The sequence below is a fragment of the Castor canadensis genome, chromosome 5 (genome assembly GCF_047511655.1).
Source record: "Castor canadensis chromosome 5, mCasCan1.hap1v2, whole genome shotgun sequence".
In the NCBI taxonomy this organism is placed as follows: domain Eukaryota; kingdom Metazoa; phylum Chordata; class Mammalia; order Rodentia; family Castoridae; genus Castor; species Castor canadensis.
The window spans coordinates 10,472,238-10,487,145 of NC_133390.1; the positions used below are offsets into that span (position 1 = coordinate 10,472,238).

At 34.9% G+C, this 14,908-nt stretch overlaps 1 protein-coding gene across 5 annotated transcripts in view; it reads right to left on the reverse strand.

Moving 5' to 3' along the window:
- Positions 1–66: 66 nt before the first annotated feature.
- Positions 67–14,908, reverse strand: part of Son (SON DNA and RNA binding protein) — a 31,737-nt gene continuing 16,895 nt past the window's right edge. For 2 of the 5 annotated variants that reach the window (XM_020162866.2, XM_020162907.2), the window contains 6 exons: positions 9,345–9,455; positions 8,182–8,298; positions 3,823–3,970; positions 1,887–1,958; positions 1,666–1,781; positions 67–1,122 (listed from right to left, as the gene is read on the reverse strand). In XM_020162866.2, the coding sequence (XP_020018455.1) occupies positions 964–1,122; positions 1,666–1,781; positions 1,887–1,958; positions 3,823–3,970; positions 8,182–8,298; positions 9,345–9,455 (723 nt within the window). In that variant the 3' untranslated portion in view covers positions 67–963. Of the gene's footprint in view, positions 1,176–1,665; positions 1,782–1,886; positions 1,959–3,822; positions 3,971–4,628; positions 8,046–8,181; positions 8,299–9,344; positions 9,456–14,908 lie in introns of those variants that run through there. The other 3 variants (XM_020162870.2, XM_020162876.2, XM_020162883.2) reach the window with 3 other exon arrangements.

Genomic DNA, 14,908 nt, shown 5'->3' on the forward strand with positions numbered 1-14,908 from the left:
TATAAGCATAACAGTACTTAGTGAAGAGGTGCGTGTTTCACTTCATAATCAGAACAAAACACCACATTTATTCCAGAGAAGTTTGTATTTGGGCCTTAAGCTTTTGAAAATAAGTTTAGAGAGACAGCATATGAATACCACTGTAATACACATGAAATACTCTATCAGACCCTAAAAATTAACATAAACTTAAACTTTCTCATAGTCAACAAAATAGTGGCTGGTTGCCAATTTTATTAGATAAGTTGGTTACAGCATTTTAATTATCATTTATGTCTACCTAGGTGTAGCTGAAATTCAAAATGCACATCAAAGTAAAACTATATCACAACTCAAGCCATACTAAATGTACTTGGCCTCTGCAGAATTCTATTCGGACTTCATTTTGACTCCCTTCTTATGACCCAAGTGGCTTTAATGGGAACGCAGGACTTTCCTGTTGATCATACACAACATAGCTTTCTTTTTGTAACCTCTACAAAATTTTAAGGGGAGATGGTGGCACTAGCCTTGTGGAGCAGATCTTGACTACCTCAATAGCACTAGCCCAGTTATCTGTCCAGCAGAACCCATTGTGAAATAGTACAAGGTGCACAGCCCTTCACTGATTACAGGCAAGTGTTACAACAGCCTAGCCATAAGGAAAGGGAGTTACATCATAGTACAAAATACAGTATAAAAGCGTTGTTTAACATTCCACACTGAAGATTACTGATGCCTTCAAACAATTGTTTGGATGTTAGCCACTTAAACAAATACATCACTAAGGTAAACAATATAAACATACCAAAACCCTGTATGGTTAAATACAATTTCCATGGTACAAAAATCAAAGCCTGGAGATGTTTGTACAGATTGCTTTTTACACAATGTCTTAAATTGCCAAATATTTACAACATTAAAGAGGAAATACATTGTGATGCGGAGTAAAATTATCTGAAATGATTAATATAAAACCTCAATCTATCTACGTGAGGCACTCCTGAAGCAAGTGGCATTAGCCATGAGGTCCTTTGGTACAAGGCCCATTGCTTGAAGAACCACAGTAGCTGCTGTGGCTTTAGCATGCTTCTTATTAGGGCTGGCAAAGCTGGGCTGGTAAGCGCTTCCATTTATCAATACCTATTCAAGAAAAACATACAATTGGGCTGGTAAGGGCTTCCATTTCTCAATACCTATTCAAGAAAAACATACAATAAGAACAGCATCAAACTTTAATATCTATTAGCTTTGTATTTTTTCACTAAATGCTAGAAAATAATTTATAAAAATATAAATCCCACACTACATAAATTAAATAAATCTCAGCCCAAAAGAAGCAAATGTTTTTTGAACATTGACTATAAATTATTAAACAGTTCAAATCAAAAAAAAATTTTAAAGCCCAACAAAAGTACTAGATTCCCCCCCACATTCCACTAGAACTTATCAGCAAATTATTCACCAAATTTTATCCCATCTTTTCCCTTTAATATTTAATAAAATATTTATAAGTCATATTCAAGCATCCTTCAGTGTTTAAAAATCCCACCACTCTTACCCACATCACCCTACACCCCCAATCCACAGAATGTTAAAACTGTCATTGTATGATCCTTATCCCTTACCCTCTAACATTAAGTCAACAAATTAACATATACAATTAATGCAGAAATTCATATTTACCCTAAAGAGAAAATGTTTGCGATGATCAGGGCCACTATCATGGACCAAGAGAAATTCAGGTGGTTGCCACCTTCTCTTATTACAGATCTCCATCAAGGCAGACACAGGATGCTTGCCTGCGGAGAAAAAAATAACCAGTAAAATTATTTCCACCAACTCTGCAACAAATTATAAATTCAGTTATGGGTGGGACAAGAGGAAATTCAAAAGTATGCTCTCACCTGACAGGTCTTTCATTGCGGCAGAGAAGTTCCCAGATCTCTTTTGGGCTCTTTCTCCTACCGCAACAAGACCTTTAAAAAAAAATTTCAGTATCATTTAAAATTGTAACACACACACACACACACAAAATACAACTGCTCAATGAACCTCAGTCCATACCTTCAAATAAAATATTCAATAGATTCATACCATGAATAGTTTCTATATAATCTTTTATTCTGCCATTCTGATATACAAGTTTGTATTTTATACACATACCTTGATGTTAAAAACTGTACAAATAAGTTCACACAAGGTACAAGTTCTTTATAAAAGTTTAAGAAGTAGTAACTATTTGTTGAAACTGACTTTTTTATACATTTTTGTTTGTTTGTTTGAGACAGGGTCTCACTATTGTAGCCCACATTGTCCTTGAACCGGGAGCCTCCTGCCTCAGCCTCTCAAGTCCAAGGAACATAAGCGTGAGCTACCACCATGCCCTGCTTACGTTTCTTATCTTTAAAAAAAATACTACTACTCAAAGAGTATGTTTCAAAAAAGGCTGGGATTTTAAGCCACCAAAAAAAGGGAAAAAGTGAAAAAGGCAGTATGTCTTAGGATAAATGACTTTTATCACAGCAAACCTTTTTTTACTTAATGAGATGTTCTCGAGAGATAAATGTAACTTCTCTGAATAACCACCCTCTCTCTAAATTTATTACACAGAGATTGGCAGTATTACCAGCCTCAAAACAATGCTTTCCCAATTTCCATGGATTTTACAGGAAACTTTTCAACCACTCCTTTGCAAATTACACACGAGTTTATTAACCTTCCCCAGGAAATGTGCCATTCTGTGAGAACTTAGACCCATTACACTAACAATGCTCCCTGGAGTTAGGTAATACATATTTGATGCACAGTCACTCAATTTCCAAATTCATCTAAACAATTTAACTCCTTAATTCTGACTTATATGTGACTACAAAGATAAGGAAAGTAAATTCAGTTTTAAAAGTCAGCCCTAAACAAGCCACTTGTGATTCCCTTAAGACATTATTCCAACAAAAGAACTTATTTAAAGGTAACATAAGTATATATTTAATATGTAGCAGCTATATGCAGGCTTTACAGACCTTCCAAACCCTGTCTCTGAAGGTTATAACAAATATAGTCAGTGATAAACAGTTCCAAGGTGTCCCCAACTCAAAGCAATATGAAGAACTAACACTGTTGCCAGCAGTTGGTACAAAGTTCCTCACTCCCCAACCCACTACTGAGCTTGAACAAAGAACAAGCAAAAGGAGTTTATTAAATAAAGACAAAACGGACTAATAGGAAATAAGGAAAATATGGTAAAGTACCTGAAAAAATAAAAATAAAAATCCCAAGTAAAGATTTGTAGTGAATGTAATTGATGAAAGTTGCCTTTAAAAGCTCAAACCAGTGATTCCATGTATATTTACACAAAAACGTGCTCCTATGTATGGTTAAAAGTTTTTTGACAAAACAGTTGCATGCCATAAAAGAAACATCTCCAGTTTAGGATCACTAACACCAAAATAATGTTTAAAAATTTATAAAGACTTAGGGCACAGTGGCTTGTACCTGTAATCCCAGTTACTGGGGAGGTAGAGGTCAGGAGGACTGAGCATCAAGGCCAGCCCAAGGCTAGTCCAGACAAAACATTCTGGAGACCACATCTCAATAAAAAAGCTGGGCATGGTGGTACACACCTGTAATCCCAGGGTATGATAAGTAGAAGGTCTGTGGTCCACACCCGACCACACAAAACACTTAGGAACATACCTGAAAAATAACTAAAACTAAAAGGGCTGGGGATGTGGCTCCTGTAGTACAGCACTTGCCTAGCAAGCGCAAGGCCTCGAGTTTGAAACCCCAGTACCACCAAAAAAAGGTAGTAAGTATAATAAACATTCCAAAAGAACTTGTTACCTTTTCGGTCTGTCTTAAAATCAACAAGGATAGGCTCCTTATTTCCTTCTTTGTTTTTTCCTAATCCTTCTCCTTCTCTCCAGCCCATTTTTCTCATCAAAACGGCTCCCATTCCTCCGGTTACCGGGGCTGCTCTTAAGAACTGATCCTATCCAAAGAAAAAAAGGTAAAATGTCCCAATTTTATAGTTAGAACGTGACAACAGGCTCAACGGTAACTTTCTAAAAAGAATCCTTATTTTACTTCTAGACCTGTTATAGCAATTAAATTTAAATGCTGCTATACTCAATACATACTATAATATATTATGTTCTAATTATTTTCACATTAACAGTAGTATTTTGAAAGTCAAATGGCAATCTGTAAACAGTAGCCCCTTGTGCCCCCCTCAAAAAAACAAAAAAAATAAAAGAACACTCCTGTTTTCGTCCACTATTTAGGTTCACTGGTATCTCTTCTTAGCTTGCAAAATAAAAAGAAGGCAATGTTAAAACAGTCAGTAATATTAATTGTGCCAGGTGTACCTAAGTTTATGAATAAAGCCCAGAAATCACTTAGAAATAGTTTGGAAACTGAAGCAGCAAACTGTTGTCATCCAGTTTTCTTCCCCATTCTACTATAAAGCAAGCATAGATATTTTTACTTACAAAATCCCTATGAAACAAAGTAACTCTTTAAATTTACACAGAAATAAACTGAAGAACCACATAAAATGCCCTGTAAGTATGCCAAAATGAATCTGAATTCTTTTAAAACCTAGCTTGATGTTATAAGACTTTTAAAAAACTCCTTAAATGTTTACATACCTAGGCCTCGGTAGCAGCAGTGTTGTGAATAGTACGGCTGGCACTGACCGGGGCAAGAAGACAGCTACAAGGATTTGGCCCTGAAACAAGTTTCCATACAGAGGGGTGAAAGTTCACAGGTTATTCTGTGAACAATCATCTCTCTTGTATCCAACCCACTGAACCATAATTTCCATCAAAGCAGCAAACCACTTAATGTCCTAAGCTGCACAACTATATACATTAGCATGATCAACAATTATTTTCACATGTTAAGGAATTATTTGATGCCTCTTTTTTAAAGGGCATCCATGTATATATAACAAACAGTACTAGAGTCTTCTGTTGATCCTTCTAGACACTTAAAATTTTTTGAAAATTCTCCAAATTGTGTTTTATTTCCCATCATTATTAAATTTTAGGTTGATGTTCTCTGGCAAATATATGGCAAAAGTCATTAACGGGGTCAAAAGTTTTGATAGCTCAAGAAACTGCATTAACACCTCCTACACTGATGTTAATAACTAAATATTTCTAAGAATCATGCTTTTACACAGTAGTAAAACTGCAGAATCTTCTTTCCCAGCTTTGTAATTAAATGCTGGGGAGAAAACATGCCAATGACATGTGACTAGACATTAAGTCCAACAAGGTGCTCTGATGGAAGGAGGCAGCTGTGGAGGTAAAACATACCCCTGGTTCAGTTCCTTATTTGGTGCAGGCCATGCAGTGTAGATGTATAAAGAGAAAAGTTAGCTGATGCTTGGATATCAACTGCCTTGATGCTACACACCTAGAATGACTTTTACTTACTTCCAGGTTCATCTGCCCCTCTTTTCCAGGAAACACTCCTAAAAAAAAGGGCAACTGTGCAGACAGAGTACAATATAAACCCCCAAATAACCCACGTTTCCAACTGTTTCCATCTCTAATGTTTCTTTACCCACTGTGTATGCAGTTCACAAAAAGCTAATTAATCTAATGAGATCACAATATTTATAAAATTTATGTCCAAATCATTTCATTCCAGAAAATAATGGTTCTTTTAAGTCAATTAACATTTTAAGTGTTTTACTGACAAATGAGAGAATACCAATAAACCTTTCTTAATTCAAAAGTATATTGCAACAAACTAAAGAACACAAGAAAATGTTGGCATTCCCTGTATTTTTTAACATAAAGGACAATGTTAAGGAAAGCTAAATGATCACTTGAACAAGTTTTCTAAACATAACTCACCACTGAATGAGTAGATAGTATTTGTGATAAACACATTAAATTTCCAGTTGCCTAATGACTTCTAAATGTTCTTCCTTATTTTTATAAAATAAAGCTCCTTCCCTAAATTATATTGGACAAATATTCTTCAGTAACTCTACACATGGACAATTTTCTAAAAGTGATGCTTTTTTTGTCATTTAAAACTTGGCCTGATCAACACATTGCACTTGATAAACTTACAAAAGTGATTTACTTCCCAAAGCATATTTTACATAAAGTATAAGGATGAAGCAGTTTTAAAATTCTATTCAACATTTTGCTTATTTTTAAAAATTCTGCAAACTGCTTACAAGATTGATAATTATCAAAACACTTTGTGGGAAAGTTTAGAGAGCTAATTGAATCAGAATAGATTCACTTTGTAAAAGTTACTTATGATACTTAAGCATTAACAAACACTATGGGAACAACATCATCATTACATAGACTACAGAAAGTTTACAGTGGAAGCACATTCAGAAGTTTCTATGGAGCAATGTACATGGACTGTGTATCATCCACTAGTTAAGCACCATAAACTTCACGTGTAACTTCCAGATATAATGAGCATTAAGCCTCAAGACTAAGTACAGCATTAAACAGGGCTTTAGGTGTAGCTCAGTGAGACAGCATGTATTGGCATGCACAAGGCCCTGGATTTTGAAGGTCCTGTGGCCCAAGACCACAAAAAAAGGAAATATATATAAATACGTACACACACACACAATCCTTTCTACCAAGATGAAAGCCGTTATTCAATATGAATCACTTTTGGATTTTAACTATAAAGTATTAGTATATAAAATTAATCTAAATTATAAAATATTTTTCTAGGTTACCCTTTTTTCCACCACCCGCCCCAGCACATGTTAGTGCAACTAATTCTTCAAAAAAAAAAAAAACAGGCAAAATGAGGATATATGCTGTCTTACATTAATTTGTTAATAAGAGGATCAGCAATGAAAATGCTATCAAAACTGAAATGTTATGAGATTAAAATGTCCAAAACAACCAGTATCTCAATTTTTTTTGAAATTTAGCTCATCCACAAATGGCACTCATTGCAAATCTCAATAGGTACCCATCACATTCAATACCCCTGAGGCAGTAATAAGAACTTGTCTCCTCTTGACACTTAGGAGACTTTGAAATTCCAAAGAATTACTTGCCCATGATCACACAAGGAGTCAGGAGTACAGCAGGATAAGGAAACCTTCCCAATCCATTAGACCACGCAGCCTCCCAGTTTCAGCACTGCTATGCTGCCAGTACTCCTGAAACAAATTTCCCATCACCCATCCAACCAAACCATGTCCCTTCACCAAACTGCATTTCTTCAGAAAGCCCTTTTTAACCACCTAAGACTCCCCCAACAATGAGGTAGCCGTAGGTGGAGTTGAAACATCTCATTGCAGGAATCTGAGACCAGGTGCACCTACATCTTCGTAGTACGAGGTGTCCATCCTCTCCCTTGATTTTAGGTCTTATATATCCTGTTTTTTCATGAAATCAGTGGTTCTCAAGTTGAGCCTGTGGATCACCAGAGGCCACCAGGGCCAACATGGTGGTCCACAGATAATTATCTCTGTCAGCATCCCCATCCCACTCCCTTCACCACCCTTCAGCACAACCCACCCCACACTCCAGCCATCCTCCCCCAGCCTTCCAGTCCCATGGCAAATTCACCACATGCAGTACTAATACTAGGGCCTCCCAACCACTTGCTGTAGCCAATAGCTGACCAACATATGGGGACTTGGGGCTGGAAGTCACAGAGAAGTGAGGAGCATAGCCGAGGGATCTTATAAGAGGGAGCAGGCACTAATGAAGAGGACAAGGACAGAGGAAGAGAGGAATGGAATATTTGGGAGGTAGAGGGATGCTGGGGGTAGTAATCCACCAAAAATAAACCTGTAATAAAGTATCCCATGATGAAAAATTTGAGAACCACTGCTCTAAAATGATTAGGTTAGTAGACCAACAGGAACTGTGGAATATTCTGAACAGCACTTGATACAGTTAGCATTCAAAACAGTTAAAGAAAACCACCCCCACCAAAACCAGCAGCAGCAGCAGCAAAAAATAAAAAGAACCTTAGGATATAAACTGAGTGGCTCTTGAGCCATATTTATACATTTGCCATTGTGCCGTGATTCCGGTCCATCTTCAATGTCCATCCTGGAGCATATACACATAGCAAATTTACTTGGCAACTTTAAAGTCACTGGCCTCTTTCATGCGTTTTAAATTAAACATTATCCAAAAATTTTTCACTTTATACTTTGATACTTTCATATGTGCATATGTTGTATACCTTTTTAATCCAGGCTTGGGCACCAGTATTGGCCAGCTGTTCTTGTGTCAGAACCTGTACTCCGGTACTTCCTGTGAACTGGCCAGGAATAGAATTCAGCTGAGCCCAGGCATCAATCTGAAGAAAAGAAGCCACCTTGATTAATTAAATAAAATAATTTATCTGATTAAAATGCTACCAAGAGTCACTTAATTCACTAAAGAAAAATGGTTTAGCTTCTGAAAAGGCTAAGTAACAAGACTTAAGCTGTCAAAATATATTGAAGTTATACATATATAAAATGAAATATTTTCTTAAACCACTAAAGCACTTCCCCAACCTAATACTATGGGTGAAAGATACAAGTGTATCTCTAACTGAAAACCATAAGCCTAATATTCGTTCTTCAAAATATCACAGATACATGTAAAAAGTAGAAGAGTGGCAAAGAATCCTGCCTTGCCTTTTTATTCATCTCATATTAAATGCAACCTAATAATGCTGTGACACCTTAAATTTGTAATTAACTATTTCCTTTTGAGATATTATGGAGCCAGAAATAAATTCATGACACAGCCTTAGAGATTAATGTAGGAAATGGTCCAAATAAGTAAAACAGCTATTTAAAAAAGGTGTGGACCACCAATATCTACAATGGTAAAGAATCAGCTGTCATTCATTCAAAATATAGTTACTGAACACGGTACTGTCAGCAATGTTATTTCCTGCCTAAGGATATACTGAAGTATTTCTATATAGATTTACCGTAAGAACTTAAAGAAATGGAGAAAGCTGTGGTTGTAAGACACTGCATTTTGATTGCCTGGGTTTGAGTCCCAATTCCCCTACTTAATAGTTTGGGACCTAAATACTCCTTACCTCAGTTTCCTCAACTGATACATAAGAACTAATAATCACACCTACACACCTCATGGGGTTATGGGCACTTAGCTCTTTTTATGAATCAGACTCTTGAGTACAAGTAATTTTTTCTATTTTGTTCTCTCAAGAAACAGTTCCTGTCACATGACACAATAAACATTTACTAAATGATCAGACTTCAAATCACATTTAAAATAAGCCAGCTAATTAAGATAAATAGTTTATCATAGTTTATGATGTCACAATTCAAAATTTTAGTTAGTGAAATTTTCATTTACTAAGACATTAAAACTGCTACATACCCGTTCTTGAGCTCGATTTAACATGCTCATGGCTTCGAGGTCAAATGCGTTCTCACTGAGTCTTTTCTGAGCAAGTGCCCGCTCACTCATCGCTGTAGAGATGTCCACAGGCTAAGAAAGAAAACACAGATAATTATCTCTAATTACCACAGCCCCCTGGTATTTTCAAATGTGCTCCTATAAATAATTGCTATCTGTCAAAAACAATAGTCATGCATACTAACAATCTTGGGAAGTGGAAAGACTCAAAAAATTAAAAGTAACCTTTGGAAAGTAGATGATGATTAAGGTTTTAAGTCAGTTACAAAGTGTCAAGAAGCAGAACTCAAACCAAAATCTAACTGATTTTTCAGTATTTTCTACACTATCGAATATAATCAATATAGTGTTAAATGACAAGTAAAAGCTCACTAACAAGTCATTTAATCACAAAGTGAGAATGTTTTGAACTACTAAAATTTTATACTCTACCACTTTTCATTTAATCCTACCTATTAACATAATCTTCAGCAGAAGCAAAGCTCCTGAATAAACAAGCAGAAAGCCATTTTGGGTTAAATGACTGCTACTTCACTCATCAGCTCATCTTTCACCCCACAGTTGTGCATGGATACACTTTGGTCTTAGGATCCCAATGTCTTCAGAGAATATATTCAGTATATAAACAAATAAACCTTTCCTTTACAAATATTCATGGAAATCCTTAATAATATCAATTGAAACATTTTTTGTCATAATCTCTTTCATAGCTAAAGTAGTAGAGTGCTTGCCTAGCAAGCATAATGGACTGGGTTCAATCCCCCCCCAAAAAAAAAAAGGAAAAGGGAAAAAAAAAAAAAACAACCCTTCTAAAGGTGAAGTTCAGTGGTAGAGAGCACTTGTCTACCATGCACACGCATGAAGTCCTAAATTCAGTGTCCAGCAGTTAAAATAAAATGAAACTTATACTAGATGGAGGTAACTTTTATCCTTTTTTTAAAAAAAATGTGATCCTTACAGCAAATTCTCAATTTGGCAGATCTGTGAAACACTTAACTACCCAGGGAAAAACCTATTAAATATTTAATGTTTTTGTTTAAAATTAAGAGCACAATGTAATGGGTACTTATATCAACTATGTTTTGTTTTTTTCTTTTAAAATCATTTAACCTATTAACAGTTTCCAGTTATTTCACACAAGAAAATTAATTTTTGCAAAATGCTTCTAACATGGAAAGATTCTGGTATTTTCATATACAAAAAAGTGACTAGTAGGTACTGCATCAATGACAAAAGTCAGTTAAACAGTTAACACCTAAGAATGTTTTTAAAATAAATACTATGAATGGTGTATGAAATATTTCTTAAAATACTTACATAGTAAAGACAGCTATATGACTAAGAGAATTTTATTTCATGCATAAGGACTAACTTTCCTTTTCCTACCTTTAGACCCCCATACTCGCACCATCATTCTTAGTTATCTTCCTGAATCACCTAAGAGTCCTTTGGTTAAATAACTTTGTTCTTCCACAAAGTATAAATTCTTACATGCCTTCTTAAGATGAAAACAACATCAAACTGAATTCTTAATTGTTTACTAAACTATATTTCTTGAGTGAAAGACCTTAATTGCTTAGTCAACTTAATAAATTATCTACAGAGTATTCTAAGGCCTACAAGAATTAGTTAATCTAAAAACACATAGAAATGTACTGTATGTCCACAATTCACTTCGACTGTAAGTTAATTCCTGGGACTCAAATTGCTGAGACTCCTGGAACTTTAAATGTGAATAGATATTCCAGGCCAAAGTTTATGTCCTCAGAGCATCAGGGGATCTCCTACAGTTGTCAAGTAGGATTATCAAGGTAATTTCTGAAGGCCCACCATTAACTTTTCCAGACTTACTTGGTTTTCACAGCAATTTTACCAATCTAAGTGTAAGGGTGCCTAGACATGGACCAGTAGTTTTTTTTTTTATTCTGCAAAAAAAGACTAAAATCTTAAGATACCGGGAAAACCTGCCTACTCACCATCCCAACTCCAATCCCCATTTCCCAACTATAATTTAGCTATAATAAATGCTCTGAAAACTTAACTTTTCTAGAATACAACTACTTCTTTCCAAGAAAAAAACAAGTGGAATTACTTATCGGAGAATTCATCCTTTGAGACATTTTATATCTTCAATATTTTTTCTTTTAGACTTTAAGATACCTCAGTAAAGGTATCAAAATCCCTCATCATTTTCCCCCAGAATAAAACTTCCTTCAATCTCAGTAATATTTCATATTAAATTCAAATCTCTGCTAAATGTTTTTAATTTACTTTAAAATTGTAACTGTTTTCCTGACATAGTACAGCTTCCTTTATTCTGCAACAAGCTTACCCAATGTGTTACCATTTTTAAAAAGCTGTTTCCAATAATGAATTTCTTTTAATAATGTGAAAAATATACTCAAAATAGAATGAAATCAAGATTATTTTAACCACTTAAGGATCCTCAAGAGTTTACATCAAAAAGTCTATTTTCAGCTTTCAAGGTAATTCAGGTTATGCATTAATACATAAAAAAGCCAAGTTTAATTCCCAAAGCATTAATTTTCAAGACTCCAACCAAATGTTACATATCACAATTAAAACATTCGTAAGATACGACAGCTATTTTTTTAGAGCAGTACATTGTCCAATAGGACAATAGCAGTGATAGCTACTGAGCACTTGAACTATGGCTAATGTGACTAAGTAATTTTGTTCAGTGGCTAGTGACTAACACATTGGAAAACGTAGTTTTAGAATCCTAACCATCCTTTAATATTGTTCAAATACAGGAAATGTGGGGAAAAAATACCAAAATAAAAGCCATTTTAAAAACAAAAAAAAGAATCTTAAATTTGTAGAATACCATTATCAAGTTGTGATCAGCATGCCTTATAGGTTTCCACTGATAAACTATATACTTGTTTGCTACCTAATATATAAAAACGTAATATTCTAGGTATTATAATGGAGGAAATGTTTAACTTCCTTCTTGCAAGACTTGTTCTAATTACTTTTTTTTGGTGGTGGTGGTACTGATGTGTGAACTCAGGGCCTCACAATTGCTGGGCAAGCACTCTACTGCTTGAGCCACTCCAATGAAGAAGTAAGACTTGTTCTAAAAGGTAAAATCTACAAAAAGTGTCCTAAGTCATGATTTTCATATTAATAAAGTTTTTTAACCACCATCTCAGCAATAAAGCAGGTGCTTTTCTAAAACCTATAAAGGTTCTGAGGTGTAATAAAATTCACAATGAAGCTGGCACCATGTAACACAAAATTTATATCTGTATTACATATATGTGAATGTACCTTTTATACCTTTATTTTTGTTAACCCAACCAATCCCCAAATAGAACAAATCTTTCCTACCATTTTATAAAATGACAGTGACAGGATATAAAAGACTTAAAAATAACAATTTGGCAGGGAGAAGCCTCACGCCTGTAACCTTAGCTACTCAGGAGGCAGAGATCAGGAAGATCGAGGTTGGAAGCCACCCCAGGCAAATAGTTCGAAAGACCTTATCTCAAAAATACCCAACACAAGAACAGGCTGGTGGAGTGGCTCAAGGTGTAGGCTCTGAGTTCAAACCCCAGTACCACAAAAAAAAATAAACAATTAGGATGAGGTAAGTCAAATGAAAATATAGAAGAAAATTATTTTCTACACAGATAATTGCAGATTATTTTCAAAGAAGGTGTAAAAGGCAATTTGTAATAAAACTAATCTAAAGAAAAAACATCTGGCCTACAAAAATATCTAAAATACTTAACAAAAACTTTTAAAATATACCGGTTCATAGATTACAAAAAAAAAAAAAAAAAATGACAACTTTCAAATAAAAAGCCACACTACACAGTAACTCCTAGTTACTGTGTTTGATTGGGTTTTTACAAGTGAATTATCAGTCTTTTTATTAAACCATAAAAAATGTTACAAAGTTGTGCTGTAACATTTAGATTAACCTCAATTATAAAAGGAAAATAAACAGACACCCTATGTAAGTGATTCAAAATTCAGTGTTAACCACTTAGGAGTTCTTGGGAGAAAAGAATGAAAAACAAGACTGTACATATACACTCTAGCAGTGTGTGTAATTCTAGAACTTATTAATTTACAATTATTTAATTTACAATTAAAATTTTCAGTTTACTCTATGAATTCTGAGCTTCTAAATTTAAGAGAAGTCTAGTTACCTTGGGAAAAAGACCTGTGATTCAAATGACACAAACTAGGACACCGATATAAAAATGATCCTAACAGCTCAACAATTTCTACAGCTGGGCCCCTACAACATTTATACTAAATCCACAAATACTACGAACTAGTGGTTACTAGTGTAGTTGTAACTCGTCAAAAACCACATTTAAATCTTCGAATCAATCCAGAAACCTTTGCTAACTTTATTACCAACACTTCATGCCCCTGAGGACTATTCTTCAAATATTAGTTTTCCATTTTTTTAAAAAAATTTCATAGTTCATAAGTCAAATTTGCACAAATATAGTCAAAAGTTCTGCAGTCACTTCTTTCTGTACTGAGGATGATAGTGGCTGGTTTCTGGGTAGGAAGATGATGTTACAGTAGAAGGGCACATATTCTGAAGAGCTGTTTTCCGTAAGATATGAATTTATGCTGATTCATCATCCACGATCCACGTCTACACTCGTGTCAAGGAGCACTCTCATGCAAGGCAATTGGTAAGATTAGCAAAGATAATTCGCCTCTTATGAAAAAAAAAAAAAGCTGTGATCTTAGGCTCAGTGTTTTATGGTCAAGACTAAAAAACCACGGGCTGGTAGAGTGGCTGACGTGGTAGACAGAGATCTCCCTAACAAGCGTGAGGTCGAGTTTAAACCCTAGTACCACCCAAAAAACCAAAAAAAAGACTAAAGAACCACATACTCCACTTATATTTATTAAAACAAAAGACTAATTAATAAATAAAAAATACTACTCAGCTAAAGAGTTGGCCCTTTAAAAGAATGTCTTCCTTTTATTCTAGAAAGCCTTTTATTTCAAGCCATGATGCAATCAAAAAAGTCATTGCTCCCATAAATTGTCAACAAAAGTACTCCAAACACTGGCATAAAGAATATTAATTTTACAGTGAGTGCACTTAGATGATAGCTAAATAACTGGAAATGAACATTTTATACTGTGAATATTTTCTGTGGGTGTTTAACATTAATTGTGAAAACAGAACACAATTCTAGTCCTCTCTCCCTAAAATTTTAAATTATTTTATTTAGAAGTTACCCTATATATTCTTTGAGTCTAATCTTCCTACATAAGGAGCTTAGAGTCTGGTATAAACAGTCATATTTACCTTGCCAGAGACACATGTGCTTCATTTGGCCCTCTGAATACAATCTTCCTCCTTCTGTCTTAATAAAAGACTCCTTTTGCTATACCTTCTCCCCACGCCCCCTCCCCTCCCTGCCACATTTCTTTAGACTTCTTCAACCTTTTTAATTAAAATCTGACAACCATTTTTTGACGAGAAACAAGGCTAAGGCTTAACACTGTCAAGTGTTAAG